The sequence below is a fragment of the Nannobrachium achirus genome, assembly GCF_963921795.1.
Source record: "Nannobrachium achirus genome assembly, chromosome: 15".
Taxonomy (NCBI): Eukaryota; Metazoa; Chordata; class Actinopteri; order Myctophiformes; family Myctophidae; genus Nannobrachium; species Nannobrachium achirus.
Window position 1 is genome coordinate 25,466,099 of NC_137822.1, and position 15,535 is coordinate 25,481,633.

At 43.9% G+C, this 15,535-nt stretch overlaps 1 protein-coding gene across 1 annotated transcript; it reads left to right on the forward strand.

The window, feature by feature from the left end:
- Window positions 1-5,141: 5,141 nt before the first annotated feature.
- LOC308299727 (E3 ubiquitin-protein ligase TRIP12-like) lies at window positions 5,142-10,901 on the forward strand (the record flags this gene model as incomplete). The annotated part of the gene is made up of 1 exon (XM_080743517.1): window positions 5,142-10,901. One exon carries the CDS (start codon window positions 5,142-5,144, stop codon window positions 10,899-10,901), a length of 5,760 nt encoding a protein of 1,919 aa, XP_080599643.1.
- Between the last annotated feature and the right edge of the window lie 4,634 nt (window positions 10,902-15,535).

A 15,535-nucleotide genomic window follows, 5' to 3' on the forward strand; every position in this document is an offset into this window, starting at 1 on the left:
GCATACAATTTGTTTAATTGTATGCAAATAAGTCTTTGGATGCTGTATTCGTATCTAGGGCTAAAATTAGCATGCACCTAACTGACTTGAGTCAGATGGTGATTAACAATAAAAACAGTAGAATATTGGTACAAAGTGTTTAAATCTCCCCAGCTTTAAATGCCATTGACTGCTAAAGTCTTGTGTTGCTTATAATAAATAGTTTCTCAGAATGGCTCAAAGGTATTTGTGGATGCATGGACTGTAGGTCAATGCGTTATTGTGTTAGTGAGTGTGGCGGCATTAAGGGGTGTTGATCTAGGACTAGTGTGTACAAGGCTGGGAGTGGGAGGGAATCCTCTCCTCACTGTATACCCACCACTACTATAAACTGGGTCGTGGACACATTTTCATGTGTCACTAGTAAATATCCCTTTATGTTTTTGTTTCCTACATTTTGTGTATTCATTTTTATTTATTATATTTAAAAAAGGCAAAGAAAAATCCCCCAAAAATGCACAATAATTATTTGTGAATTAAAAACAAATTCAATTATTTTTCAAAATAATTTCATAAACAAATTAAAGAAAATCAAAGAGATTCCATAAATTACAAAACAATGCATAAGAAGTAACGGAAATAGATCTACAAGCTCTGTTGTGAGCTTGTAGATCGGCTATTTTTACTGGTTTGGGTACCTGGGAAATTTCTCTTTTGGGTCTCAAGCTAAAAAATGTTTAGGAACCACTGAACTATCTTATATATACATTCCTTTAAGAGCCACGCCCACACTCCACACAACGGACATGAAGCCTCCACAAAACGGACATGAAGCCTCCACAAAACGGACATGTTTGAAGCAAGCCTGATTCGCCCCCTGTCGCCACTGGGGGGCACTGTTCACTAATATATGAGACAGCAATGTGTTCACTGCTCTCTGGGCAGCCTGTGATGCTGATAAAAAATTATAAAAAATTAATTCATGTAATCAGCTTTCTGCACACCTTCTTCAAGATGCCTGCCAAAATGGCCGCCATCCACATGCTGTAATTGTTTGTGTGTGTTAATCTAAAAATGGATTTTTGAAAACATTTTAATCTGACTTAAAACCTAAACCCTTATGTTGATCAAATATAGAGCAGTCCTGCCTGAGCGCCCGGAGGGCGCGAAGTCCTAGGAATGGAGCGGCCGCGCAGCGGCCGCGAATTTCTAGTAGACTACATCACTGCGTGAGTTAAGGTCAATGGGCTAAACATGGAGAGAGGTGGAGCCACTCATTTTCTTTTTTCACTTTTCCTTCAGATTCACTCAGAGGCGTCAATTGGGTATGGCAAGCTATGGCAGCCGCCATACCTTGGCTACAGGGGGAAATAATAAAATAGACTTTTCATTATGGCTGTTGCTAAGGTATGCGCGCGTGCAAGACACCAGTCATGTTGCCATACCTTAGCTTTTGCTGAACTGACGCCACTGGATACACTGCCTGATAAATCTTCTAACTATTAATTTACTGTCTGTCTGTCTGTCTGTCTGTCTGTCTGTCTGTCTGTCTGTACTATGACATCATAGTATTGACATCACAGACTGGCCTGGACACGGAACACCATATATGGGCATAAAAGTGAGCCAGACAGACAGAGATAAGAGATCTCCATGTAGGGGCATGAAATGGACACAGACAGACAGACAGACAGACAGACAGACAGACAGACAGACAGACAGACAGACAGACAGACAGACAGACAGACGGATACAACAGGTATTGCACAACTGGAGGTCAATGGTGACTATCCTGCCCAAAGGGCACCGGTCTAGTTATTATTAAACGGATTAGATTGTCAGTTTACAAATATCTTGTCCGTTTTTATGTACTGTACACTGTGTTAGAAGTCTTTGAATAATATATGAATAATGTTGGGGGGATAATTGTAATATCCATTACGGCATAACGTGGTTTTTAAAAACTGTTACTCAGTGTTGCGGATGTTACTCTGATTAACAATAATGGAAACCTGCCTATCAGTTTCAATAGCAGTAGACGATTGATTGTGAACATTAGAGCAGTTCTGTCACAAACACTCATATTCATTACAGAATATTATGAACTTGAGGGGGAGCGAGGATGCAAACAGAACGTGGTCCATATCTATGCAACCCAATAACACATTCAAACTGTATGTTCACTTATCTTCTAAACCATTATCAAACTTGGACTGCTGTATGTTTCAGAATTAAACACAGAGGAAACTATCCAATAACTTTTGTGAGACACGTGCGCTTCATAGAAAGAACTTAAAGCACCTTTCACTAACACATAATGTAGCCTAATATCATTCAGTAAATGGGACATGTCACTAAGGAAAACAGGATATGGTGTTTTGACCCTGTGTGCTATAAAATGGAACTCTATCATGAGTACTGTCTCCCCATACTGTAACACAGGGGTGGGTAACTTTGATGATGGAGAGGGCCACTATATTTTCACACTCACTCCAGAGGGCCACACTGCATATACAGGCAAAAATAGCCGATCTACAAGCTCGACGCGTTTTGAGCTTGTAGATCGTCTATTTTTGAATTTGAAGCCTGAATTATTTTTACTCAGTAATATCCTGAAAAGTAAAAACTTTAGTCAGTTTAGTGTTCTTCTGTTAACTTTATGAACTTAAATACAAATACATTAGACATAAAAAGACTAGTTCTAGTCGTTAAGCTCATGTTTGCATGTTTGAAACAGCTGAAATCAATAATATATCAGTATTCCGATATTAACCTGCGGGCCGAATGTGGGGGCCGCATGTGGCCCCCGGGCCGCCAGTTGCCCATGTATGCTGTAACAGCTCCCTGGCAATTTGAGACTCAACTGATTGACTGGCCTATCGGACCAGCTGACAATAGAGGATCCTGTGAGTCTGAATAGTACAAGACAGACCCACGGGAATTCACCGAAAGGGTTTGGGGGTGACTACGGTGTGTGAGTTAAAAGAAAAGGGCAGACTCCCTTTTTTAAAGCCTGTCTTCTTGAGCACCGAGAACTATAGCTCCCATTGTCAGCTATATACTGTTCATCACGTAATGGCCTGCATCCATGTTCTATACGTCCTTCCTTATCATGTTTCATTTCAGTCTCTCTGACTGTAATAACCAGGGCATTTCCAGTTAACCCCCCCTGCCTGGACCCCTGCTGCTAAACAATCAATCTGTCAGTGCTATGGTCTCATTCCAAGGGCTTTCTATAGCACAACTAGAGTGATGTGGAAAGAACTCTGTGTTCATTTACTCTAACTCAGGCCGTGTACAAAGCAATACATTCTAAGTCAGGGCCAGGGGTCTTCAACGTATTCAGTCCAAGGACCCCTTAGTTGAGAGAGAGATAAACCTGTTCATAGATTCCATATAGTTTCATCGTTTGACAGCGCAATCAGTATATTTTGGATTCATGTCAATTTGTGTTTTTCAGATATTTAACCACCTGAACTTATATAAACTTCACCTTTCACTCTGTACTTAGTCTGTTTTTGCCCCTCTACACTAAACCCCTTTGCCAAAAATAGCCAATCTACAAGCTCACAACGCCTCACAGCACGAGGCGTTGTGAGGTTGTAGATCTGGCTAAAGTTCTCAGGAAAAAAAAGGTTTCTATCACACAAAGATTTGGAGGACCCCCTGTAGTAACTCTGAGGACCCCTTAGGGGTCCCGGACCCCCTGTTGAAGACCCCTGTTCTAAGTTAAATGAACACTGAGGATTTCACAGTGTATACTGTAACAGCAATCCAACAACAGCATATATAGGGATTTCTTTAGCACACCTCTGTGAGGCTCAAATCTTGCCCCTTTTGTGCCAAGCTAAGTGGAAACATGGGAACTACGGTATAGCTTATGGTCTATAGCAGCATGTGAACTTGAGGTTAAATCCACTAAGCAGTCTGGAAATCTCATTCCTACTGAGATGAGCTGGTGTATAACCCCATTCTACTCTTTTTGTTTTTGCTTGCTATTTGTTATGACCATGAATTGAATACCAAGGACTTCCAACGTAAAAAAGACAGTAAAAGGACTTATTTGGGATCCTCCTTTTAGGCAGGGTGTTTAACTGTACTTGTACTCTACTACATGTCTTTATTGTATTGACTATACTTGTACTGTTCTCCATTTTTTGTCTAATAAAAAATACTCAATCAATCAATCACTATTATTAATTGAATAACAAAAGTCAGTCAGTGCTAAAACACATAATAGTTAAATGCAAACATAGAATAATCAACTGCAATATCCCCGTAGCCTATCCGCTCATGTTTGCATGATGTTTAACAAGTAATAATATATATAAAAAAGTATCTCCTGGTGGCGCTATAAAAAGCAGATGTGAAACGTTCACTGAGGGAATGTGTGCAGATTTTCCGCTTAGATCAGGCTCGAGAACGATGCAAGATGGAAACAATGCAAGTTGTGAATGCGTGCCCCACCCAGCTATGCAATACCCGTTGTAACCACTGTCAGAGTACCCGTTGTACCTGTTTGTCTGGCTGTGTCCCTTTTATGTCGACATATGGGCCTAACCAGTATATGCCCATATATGGGCATGCACATTGGTTTGATTGGCAGTTCTGGACAACCGGATCTCCATATACAGTATGGGCATAATATTTGCAGTTCTGGACAACTGCCCATCCGACGACCCAATACTGTGGACTCAACTCCCTCGGGTCGTCTGCGATGCCCGTCCCAAGTTTGAAGTTGGTCAGACTGACAGTTCTCAAGATAGGTGAACTTCATACTGTATATAAGATGTGTGTAAATATGAACATCCAAAGTCCCTCCAACGCCAGGGACACAGCGTTGTAGGGACTATTAGGGTAACTGCACAAATCGGTTTTGTTTTGCATTCATGGCAACAGCTTGCGCATGACGTCAGTCATCAGATTGAGTGCTGGTCAGTACATAAGGTGTTGCAGAAAGAGCGTTAGAGCGAGAACATGAAGGATACAGAACAGACAGCCCTGAAGTGATAGTCAGTTGGAGTCAGAGAAAGACAGAGAGAAGAGAGTAAAGAGAAGACAAGACAAGACAAGACAAGACAAGACAATACAATACTGAAGGCAGAACTGCAAAGCCCACCAACCTGGCTTTCCTGGCCGCCTCAACCAATGCTGGATGTTGCATGGTGATGGACTCCTCCTCAGCTTCTCCGGCTTCTCCAGCTTCCGATCCTTCCACGGACAACAATAACACCACTCCGCCGGGTGCCCAGATCAAGCTGCCTGCGTCTCCAAGTCAAGGCCAGACCAAGAGGAATGGGGCCTCTGGGTCCCCCCCCTCACAGAAATGGAAGAAAGCAGACCTCCCCACTTCGAGCAACACTTCTGGTTCACCCCCCTTACAGAAATGGAAGAAAACAGACCTTCTCTCCACTCCGAGCAACACTTCTGGGTCTCCCCCATTACAGAAGTGGAAGAAAGCAGACCTCCCCACTTCGAGCAACACTTCTGGTTCACCACCCTTACAGAAGTGGAAGAAAGCAGACCTTCTCTCCACTCCGAGCAACACTTCTGGGTCTCCCCCATTACAGAAGTGGAAGAAAGCAGACCTCCCCACTCCGAGCAGCGCTGCTGGGTCCCCCCCTAACCATACCGAGGGCAGAACAACGAAACCCTCCAAGCTGGCTTCTAAATCAGCCACCTCGGCCAGTGGCACTGTGATGGACACCACTTTAGCCTCAACAGCTTCCTCTCCCCCAGGATCCAATAGCCCCACCCAACCAAATGGTGCCCAGGCCAAGTCACCTCCATCTTCAGGTCAAGGCCAGAGCAAGAAAAGTGGGGCCTCTGGGCCATCGGACCCCCAAAAATGGAAGAAATCATCAGACTCCCTCCCCACCCTGAGCAGTAATGGTTGGTCCCGTCCCAACCGTACCGAGTGGAGAAGTCCAAAACCCACCAAGCTGGCGGCCTATTACAAATATTCCTCCTCAGCCAAAGCTGGGTGTAACACCATAGACTCCTCCCCCTCAGCCTCCACAGCTTCCTCCTCCTCCTCCACAGGCACCAACAGCACCACCACGCAGGGCGCTCGGGTCAAGTCGAGCAACGGGGCCTTTGGTCCCTCCCTGTCACGGAAATGGAAGAGAGTAGACTCCTTCCCCACCGTGAGCAGCTCTGCTGGGTCCTTTCCCAACCGTACAGAGAGCAAAACTGCAAATCATAAATCAGCCAAAGTTGTGGGTAGCTACATCAAAGAGTGCCCTTCAGCCTCCACGTCATCGTCCTCTGCAGGCATCTTTCGGTTGAAGCCAACTGCATCTTCAGGTCAAGGCCAGAGCAAGAAGAGCGTGGTCTCTGGGGGTCCCTCCTCACAGAAGTCAGCTTCTAAATCATCTACCTCAGCCAAAGCTGAGGCGGACTTTGCATCTCCCTCCTCAGCTCAGCAGCTGCTGCAAGTTATGCAGGCGACGGGCGATGAATCCAAGCAGCTCCAGGCTTCCATTGAGATGTGCCAGCTGCTGGTCATGGGCAATGAGGATACACTGCACGGATTCCCCGTCAAGAATGCGGTTCCAACATTGATTGCATTGTTACAAATGGAGCATAACTTTGATATTATGATCCATGCCTCCCGTGCTCTCACATACATGATGGAGGCACTACCCAGATCCTCTGCCATGGTGGTCAGTGCAATTCCAGTCTTCCTGGAAAAACTTCAGGTTATCCAGTTTATTGATGTAGCAGAGCAGGCACTGACTGCCTTGGAAATGTTGTCATGGCAACACAGTAAAGCCATCCTGCAGGCTGGAGGGCTTGCAAACTGCCTGTTGTACCTAGAGTTCTTCAGCATGAACGCACAGAGAAATGCCCTGACTATTGCAGCCAACTGTTGCCAGAACATCACCCCGAACGAGTTCCACTTTGTTGCTGACTCTCTTCCACTGTTGACTCAGAGACTCATGCACCAGGATAAGAAATCTGTCGAAAGCACTTGTCTCTGTTTTGCCAGACTGGTGGACAATTTACAGCATGAGGACAACCTTCTGCAGCAGGTAGCCTCGCAAAACCTGCTGACCAACATTCAGCAGCAGCTGCTGGTGACCCCTCCGATGCTCAGCTCAGGGGTGTTGATCATCGTTGTGCGCATGTTCTCCCGCATATGCTCCAGATGCCCCTGCTTAGCTGTGCAACTCATGAAACAAAACATAGCAGAGACCCTGCGCTTTCTCCTGTGTAGTTCATCAAATGGCAGCTGCCAGGAACAGATTGAACTTGTTCCCCGGAGCCCTCAGGAGTTCTATGAACTCACCTCCCTCATTTGTCAGCTTATGCCCTGTCTGCCCCAAGAGGGTATTTTTGCAGTGGATGCCATGCTTAAAAAAGGCAATGCCCAGGCCACAGGGGAAACCATTTGGCAGTGGTGTGATGACCAGGGGCTGTGGCATGCTTATAGCCGCCCTAATAGCCGCATCATTGAGACGGCCTACAATAACGGGGAGAACGAGATCAGCTTGCCTTCTCATGACAGCGCCTACGTCATTGACTTCAACTCTATGCAGCAGATCAATGAGGAAACTGGCACGGCACGTGGCATACAGAGGAAACTCAATCCTCTTGCCAATCCCAACAAAGGGGGCGACCAGGAAGTATGGCAGGAAGATGTGCGGGCTCAGCTGATGAAGGAGGATCCTGAGCTTGCAAAGTGCTTCATCAAGACCCTGTATGGGGTCCTTTATGAAGTGTATAGCTCCTCAGCCAGCTCCACTGTCAGACACAAGTGCCTTAGAGCCATCCTCAGGATGATCTACTTTGCTGACACTGAGCTTCTGAGGGATGTGTTGAGGAACCATTCTGTCTCCAGTCACATTGCCTCCATGCTATCCAGCCAGGACCTGAAGATTCTTGTGGGCTCTTTACAGATGGCTGAGATTCTCATGCAGAAGCTGCCTGATGTTTTGAGCGTCTATTTCAGAAGAGGTGTAATACACCAGGTGAAGAACCTGGCAGAGTCAGATGCCGTCCTGATTACCAGTCCCCCCAAGAAGGCATGCACCAGTAGTATTATTAACACTGCATCCACTACAGCTGATACTAATGTCACACCTGATGTCTGCTCCACCATCGATCCACCAGATTCATTGGGCCACCTCGGGGAGGATGACAAAGTAGATGATGAGGCTATGAGCCCTACCCACTTTGAGCCCCCAGGTATTGCAGTAGAGAGTGGCCTGGAAAATGCTCCTAACGACTCAATCTCAAATAATGACAAGCTCAAGGCCTGGATCAAAGAGCAGTCCAATAGGTTTATGGAGAGCTATTTCAACTCGGAGAACATAGATGGCAGCAACCCCGCACTGAATGTACTCAGAACGCTCTGCGCGGCCACAGAGCAGCTCAATTTGCAGGTGGATGGTGGTGTAGAGTGTCTGGTGGAGATCCGCAGTATAGTTTCAGAGTCTGATGTGTCATCATTTGAGATCCAACACAGTGGGCTAGTAAAACAGTTGTTGCTCTATCTAACCTCCAACAGTGACAGGGACGTGATCAGCCGTGACGTGCGACTCAAAAGATTCCTCCATGTCTTCTTTGGCTGCCCAGTTCCGGGAAGGGAGCCCACAGGCCGGCTGGAGCCATCGGAAAATGGGCCTCTTCTGTCACTGATGCAGAAAATGAATGATTGCCTGAGCCAAACGGAGCAGTTCCCTGTTAAAGTTTACGACTTTCTCGGTGGTAATGACAATGGGAGCAGGATCTCTCAGGCAATGAAATTATTCAACACTCAACATTTGAGGTGTCAACTACAGAGACACCCAGATTGCACAAATCTGAAGCAATGGAAGGGCAGTGCAGTGAAATTTGATCCACTGGACCTGGTGCAATCCATTGAAAGATACTTGGTTGTACGAGGTTACGGAAAAAACAGTAATGGTGACGAATCAGAAGATGAAATAGTAGATGAATCTCAGGCAGACCAGTTACTGAATTCTGGCAGCCACATATTACAGTTCTACATTGGTGATCGCTTGCTGCCGTACAATATGACGGTGTACCAGGCCGTCCGGCATTTCAACCTTCAGATAGAGGAGGAAAGGGAGTCCACAGATGATGGTGTCAATACCTTCATGCGAACTGACATCTGGACCAGAACACACACCATATGGTATAAGCCTGTGATAGAAGTTGAGGGTGGTAGTGAAGACATTGTGGGGGGAAAGGTGTGCCAAGCGCAGGCCAACCCAACTAAAAACAACGTCAATAAACAGGATGAGCTGTGGCATGACGGTGTGTGTCCCAGTGTGGTCAGTCCTTTAGACACATACCTAATTTCAGACCCACCAGAGACTATAACATTTGATGACCCCTCTTTAGAAGTCATCCTGCTCCTGAGGGTCCTCCACTCCATCAGTAGATATTGGTTCTACTTGTATGCCAATGCTGTGTGTAAGGAAATCATCCCCACTAATGAGTTCATCAACAATAAGCTGTCGGCGAAGGCCGATCGTCAGTTACAAGACCCGCTGGTCATCCTGACGGGAAACATCCCCTCCTGGCTCATTGAACTTGGAAAGACTTGCCCTTTCTTCTTCCCTTTCAACACAAGGCAGAGGCTGTTCTATGCAACAGCCTTTGACCGTGACAGAGCCATGCAGCGCTTACTTGACACTAGCCCCAAGATCAATCAATCTGACTTTCGGGACAGCCGGGTGGCAACACGTCTGAACCGTGAAAAGAGGACGATAAACCGTGAGGAACTCCTAAAACAGGCTGAGATTGTGATGCAGGACCTTTGCAGCTCTAAGGCCATGCTGGAAATCCAATATGAGAACGAGGAGGGCACAGGCCTAGGGCCTACAATGGAGTTCTATGCTCTGGTATCTCGGGAGCTCCAGCGGGCTGACCTGGAGCTATGGAGAGGTGAAGAGGTCACCTTGGCCGACCCTAACGGAAGCCAAGAGGGAACCAAGTACACGTTCAACTCCTGGGGACTGTTTGTGGTCCCCTTCGGTAGGACAACCACATCAGAACACATCACCAAAATCAAAGAAAAGTTCTGCTTCTTGGGAAAGCTAATGGCCAAAGCCATCATCGACTTCAAACTATTGGATCTGCCCTTGGGTTTGCCTTTCTACAAGTGGATGTTGAGGCATGAACTCTCCATCAGCTCCCATGACCTAATCAACATCGACTCTGGCATATACAAGGCGATCCAGAACCTGGAGGATATCATCCGCCAGAAGAAAAGGCTGGAGCAGGACCCAACACTGACATGGGAGACCCTGCAGGAAGCGCTGGTGAGCCTGAACATGAATGGCTGCTCTGTTGAGGACCTGATGTTGGACTTCACCTTACCAGGGTTCTCCGACATTGAGCTAAAGAAGGGGGGTAAAGACATCCCCGTCACCATCCACAACCTGGAGGAATACCTCAGGTTGGTGGTGTACTGGACCCTGAATGAAGGCGTGTCCAGCCAGTTTGAATCATTCAGGGAAGGCTTTGAATCGGTCTTCCCCCTGCAGCACCTACAGTATTTCTATCCAGAGGAGTTGGACCAGCTGCTGTGCGGCAATAAGTCAGAGACATGGGATGTGAAGACACTGATGGAGTGCTGTCGATCCGACCACGGCTACACACACGACAGCCGTGCGGTGCAGTTCCTGTTCGAGGTGCTGAGTAACTTTGATGGCGAGCAGCAGAGGCTTTTCCTGCAGTTCGTGACAGGAAGCCCTAGACTGCCTGTGGGGGGGCTCCAGAGTCTGAACCCCCCTCTTACCATCGTCAGGAAGACTTTTGACATCACAGAGAATCCAGACCTTTACCTCCCCTCGGTTATGACCTGCGTCAATTACCTGAAGCTGCCTGATTATTCCAGCATAGACGTCCTGCGTGAGAAACTGTTGATGGCAGCCCGCGAGGGCCACCTGTCATTCTACCTTTCCTGATGCTGCTCCACTTTCAATTGCCTGAAAAAATGTTGTTCCTTATGGATGCTCTTTTTTTTGTAACACACATGATGACAGCAGCAGATGCAGCTTTCCCTGCCAGCAAGATGCCATAATGTATGTTAACAGAGCAGGGTCTAATCGCGGCGTGACTCCCATGTGGCCAGTTTATGAGGTCAGTCCCTAGTCATACAGTATGTATAACTCCAACGGTTTCCACCTGATCTGACTGATCCTCTTTATATTTATATATCTATATATATATATATTATAACATATAATTAAAGTTATTGTTTTATAGTTTCATTTAAAAAAAGAATCAAATATAAGTGAAAAAAATAATAATACGTTGCCTATTGTGGGAGCTTGCTCAAGACATTTGGTGCTAATGCAGTCCACGGGATTGTGAGATTAGCCGCTGACAAGCTCACAGACTTACATACAGAGAGCATATTTTGCTGTTAAAAAACAAATCCTTGAAGTGAGACTGAATTCTTATGGGCTGAAATGTTGAATTTGTCAGCCATGAGGAAATGAAATTTCAACATTCCCTAAGATTTTTGTTAATTCAACTCATCTATAGGACGATACCATACAGAGAGAAAGACATGAGAGACAATGATTTTTTTTTTTATTAATTGCATTTACAGTACTTTTACTTTTGAAACTTAAGTATATTTAATATCAGGTTTGATCAGAGATTTTTACTCGAATGATAGGCTTTTTAACGGGTGACTTTCACTTTTGCCTAGAGTCATTTTGTAGCCTACTAATCTACTTTTACTGAAGTGTGGCTTTCGGGTACCTTTTCACCACTGTGTGAGTGTTTAGGTCTGTCCATCGGTGTTATGATACACAGGTCTGTGTATCTGGGAGTCTGATATGTGGCTGGCCGGTTTCAGTCTCAGTTAATTCATAGAAAAAAATGCTTGTCAACAAATGCAAAAGTGTCTATGTTCTCAAGACGTTTCACTTCTAAAATCACTAAAAACATTGCATACTGTGTATGCTAGCTATTCACTGCCATAGACATAGCATATGGAGAGTTTACAAAGTGCTCTCATTTTAACAGTTTTGTACAATTGGAAGCATGTCTTTCTTGGATGGCTACTAGGCCTGAGGTATGTTTCCCAGAAGAAGCATTGTCTAACGTTACGTTAATCACAAAAACTCAACCATGAAGTGTGATTTGAACTACAGCTCTTGAACCAACAATTAGAAGCATTGTTTAGATCTTAATTGGTTCCCTTAATAGGTAAGTCACCAATTTCAGCTTTCCAGCAGCATATTTTTCAAGCTGCGGCCAACATTATGGAAACCCTTTTTTTCCCTCCCTTATTCAGCAACCATGGTTATTCAGACACTACTATCAACTATTGTCTCATAGTATACCAGGTCCAGTATCACATGCATTTGACAATATCCTAGTGCCAGCCAAACAAACACTATTTTAAATAGTTTGTTGACAAATGCAATGGATTTGGTCTGTAAATGAATGGTAAAATATATCCTGATGGTTGCAACCCACAACTTATACAGTCTTAGGCTGTGGAATATGTGCTCTAGGAATAGAGTGCCTGCTGCACCATGATTTACATTACATTTGCAGTCAAAAGGGAGGACAAAATGCAGAGACCAAACAAGCCACTTAGTTCCATGGGTTAGCTAGTGAAGTTGCTGGCACAAGTTGAGTGCAGAGGGAGAGGAAATGATTTATTTCAATACTAAATTATGGATTTATTTTGCTATACATTCTGTGTCATTAATTGCTCATTGTGATTCTTTTATGGAGCACAGGGAGCAGGCTCTGAGATATTGGGCCCATCTATATTTTGTAAAGCTTAATCTCAGTTTTCCCAATGAAAAAATAAGTTTCAAAATACAGAACATTTTATAACCTTTTACATAGATACAGAAGTTTTTATTTAACATTTTGTGTACAAACAGAGGCAGCAAATTTGCCTTCCAAACATGTTTGTCATTAGGGTACAGTATCCCTTTTTACAGTACTACAAGCATAATGTTGAATGCTAAATGGAGCATGAAAAATAAAAAATAAATGCTAAGGAAGTGATATTGTTTTTCTAAGTCCCATCTTGAGCTTCTCAAACTGTAGGCAGACCGAAAATAAGGAATTTAACATTGACACATTTCCAAAAGCCCAATGTAATTATTTCAAAGAGGCTATATTTGCTACCACATGTAACATGGCAATGTACTAATATTCACCAAACATTAAAATTTTTATTCTCATAGCAATATCTTCTGTATGTTTATGTTTGTACTTAATTAATCTACAGTGTTTCCCACCAGAAAACACAATTTATTCTCTGCTGGTATACACACGGTATTTACTTTTTCAAAAACAGACAAAAGGTTTTAAGCTCATTAAAGGAATTGTAATGAGGATACATGCGATTGACAATCAACAGACAATAACAATGTTGAGTTGAGAGTGATTAAGCTGTTACCAGTGTCAATAATTCAAAATGATGCTGTACTAGCATGACCAATCCTTACTGTTCAAACATTACTGGGTCTTGAATCCCATTTACTGTATACTCTAGTATATTATACATATTATACAGTAATAAGAAAGTGGTTCATGGGTTTGAGTTTTGTTTAAACTTGAGAAGACTTTCTTTTAACGTCCACAAGAGCTCCCACGTAAACTTTCATCTAAGCTGGATAGCTAAACGACCACAGTGACCAGTCTGTCTACAACACACAGTCTACACAACTGAAAATGCAGGCCTCACATAAGCCAGTGATATTCCATTTTGTTTGAGTTTTAGCTGGAAATGCTTTTATTAGTCAAAACTGTTGTAGTTACAGTATATGGTAAGTGACATCTGACTGAAATGGAATATTCATATGTAGATGGCAACATAGGACTCACATCAGAGATTGAGTATGTTTGCAAACATTCTCCTGTTTCAACTTGCAAGTAGTATACAACATAACACCACTGTTCTATGTTATATTTGCCTGCATTGGAAGATAAATACTTGATACATAAAATTAGGTCAAAATATGTGAAGCATGTTGAGTAGAGGTTTTAAGAGTTATAGTAAGTCAAGGCCACAGCGACAGTATGAAATTATATCTTCAACAGTGAGAAAAATGCCCTTCTTCACCTCCAGCTTGTGAACTTAACTCGGCTTGATCCAGTACTAAACCACTGTCTGATGAAGGGGTCGGAGCCATGCAGACATAACGTAGGCCTACATGAACTACTACCACACCAACATCTGAGCTCCTGTATTGGTCTATCAGAGATGTGTCGTGTGACTGTTCTCGCCAAAGGCAATGGGAAACTGAAATACCCCCTTAAGAGACGGAAGGCATAAGTCTCTCCCTGGCTGGATCAGAATCTCTACTACTCCTTGCTTTGACTATCCCACAAAGCAGGGGCTGAATAAAAGCTTACGGATTGAGGCACAATGGGGTTGAGGCAACCACTAATTTAGGTGAGAAAAGATGAACAGTATGCATTGCCCCGTCTCACATCCTAACACAACCCATGTGAATGCGAATGCTGCATGCAGCCATGAGTTAAATGTCGATGTAATAAAAAAAATAAGAGATGGAAAGGTAGCCTACCTTTTGTGACTGAATATTGCCACTGTTAGTCAAAACATAATTATTTTCCTGAATGCTTTGAATAGTCCTCACTATATCTTGAATTTGAATGCTTAAGGTCATAGAAAAGAGGTAAGAAAACAAGCATTGCTTGCTTTGTCTAACCACTTGTACTTTTAATTAGGTGTCTTCAGAAGTAGCTAGTGTTGAAAAAAGACTGACTGCAATTCCTTCTGGGAATAAATCGACTCCTGAGCAAAATATCAGAGTATGCATTAGTTTTATAATGTGTAATTTGCTAAAGGTGTTCTGCGTAGCTTACAAGCTACCTTCTGCCTGCCTTCCAGTCAGGTCTACAGGACCACAATGAAAATAAGTCATGAGACTTTATTGCGATGCCCTGATAGATCAGTTTCTATGCATATCTGTGTATTGTTTCATGGTTGATATGTTTTTTCAGAGAAAAGTCTTCTCTGCCTCCAGAGCCATTGGCAAGTTTTCTGGAAATTGGAAATCCTCTGTGAGCATACAGCATTTAGTCTAGTTATCCACATTATTCATACAATCACAAGCACAGAACGCAGAGTTCATATCGTTGCTGTCGGGCAGACATGTTGTGTCTCCGTATTTCAACCTTTATTTTTTGGTAAAAGAACGATCTACTTCGTCATACAAGAATGTCACACAAAGGTATTGAAAATAGTTGACCCGTGAGCTTGTGGATATTCCGTTTTCGAAAAGTTTGGAACGTGGTTAAGTGTTTGTGGGTTTTATAAATATGTAACCACCAATGAAAAGTATTACAATCAGGGCAGGAATTTCAGGGAGGCCATGGCTGTCATTGCCCCTCGGTTTGGCCTTGTGCCCCTCAATACAATGGCATGAGCTGAGGCCACAGTGGCCTTAATGCCCCAGCTGACTGTTCTTCCTTTGTTTCTTTCTTGTAAATATGTAGACAGTAGACACTAGTGTCTCTTTCTTTTCAGGTAGACACCAGTGTCTTTTTTTGAGATTCTGAACTCTTAATTCCCCATCTTTAAACCAATCCACAG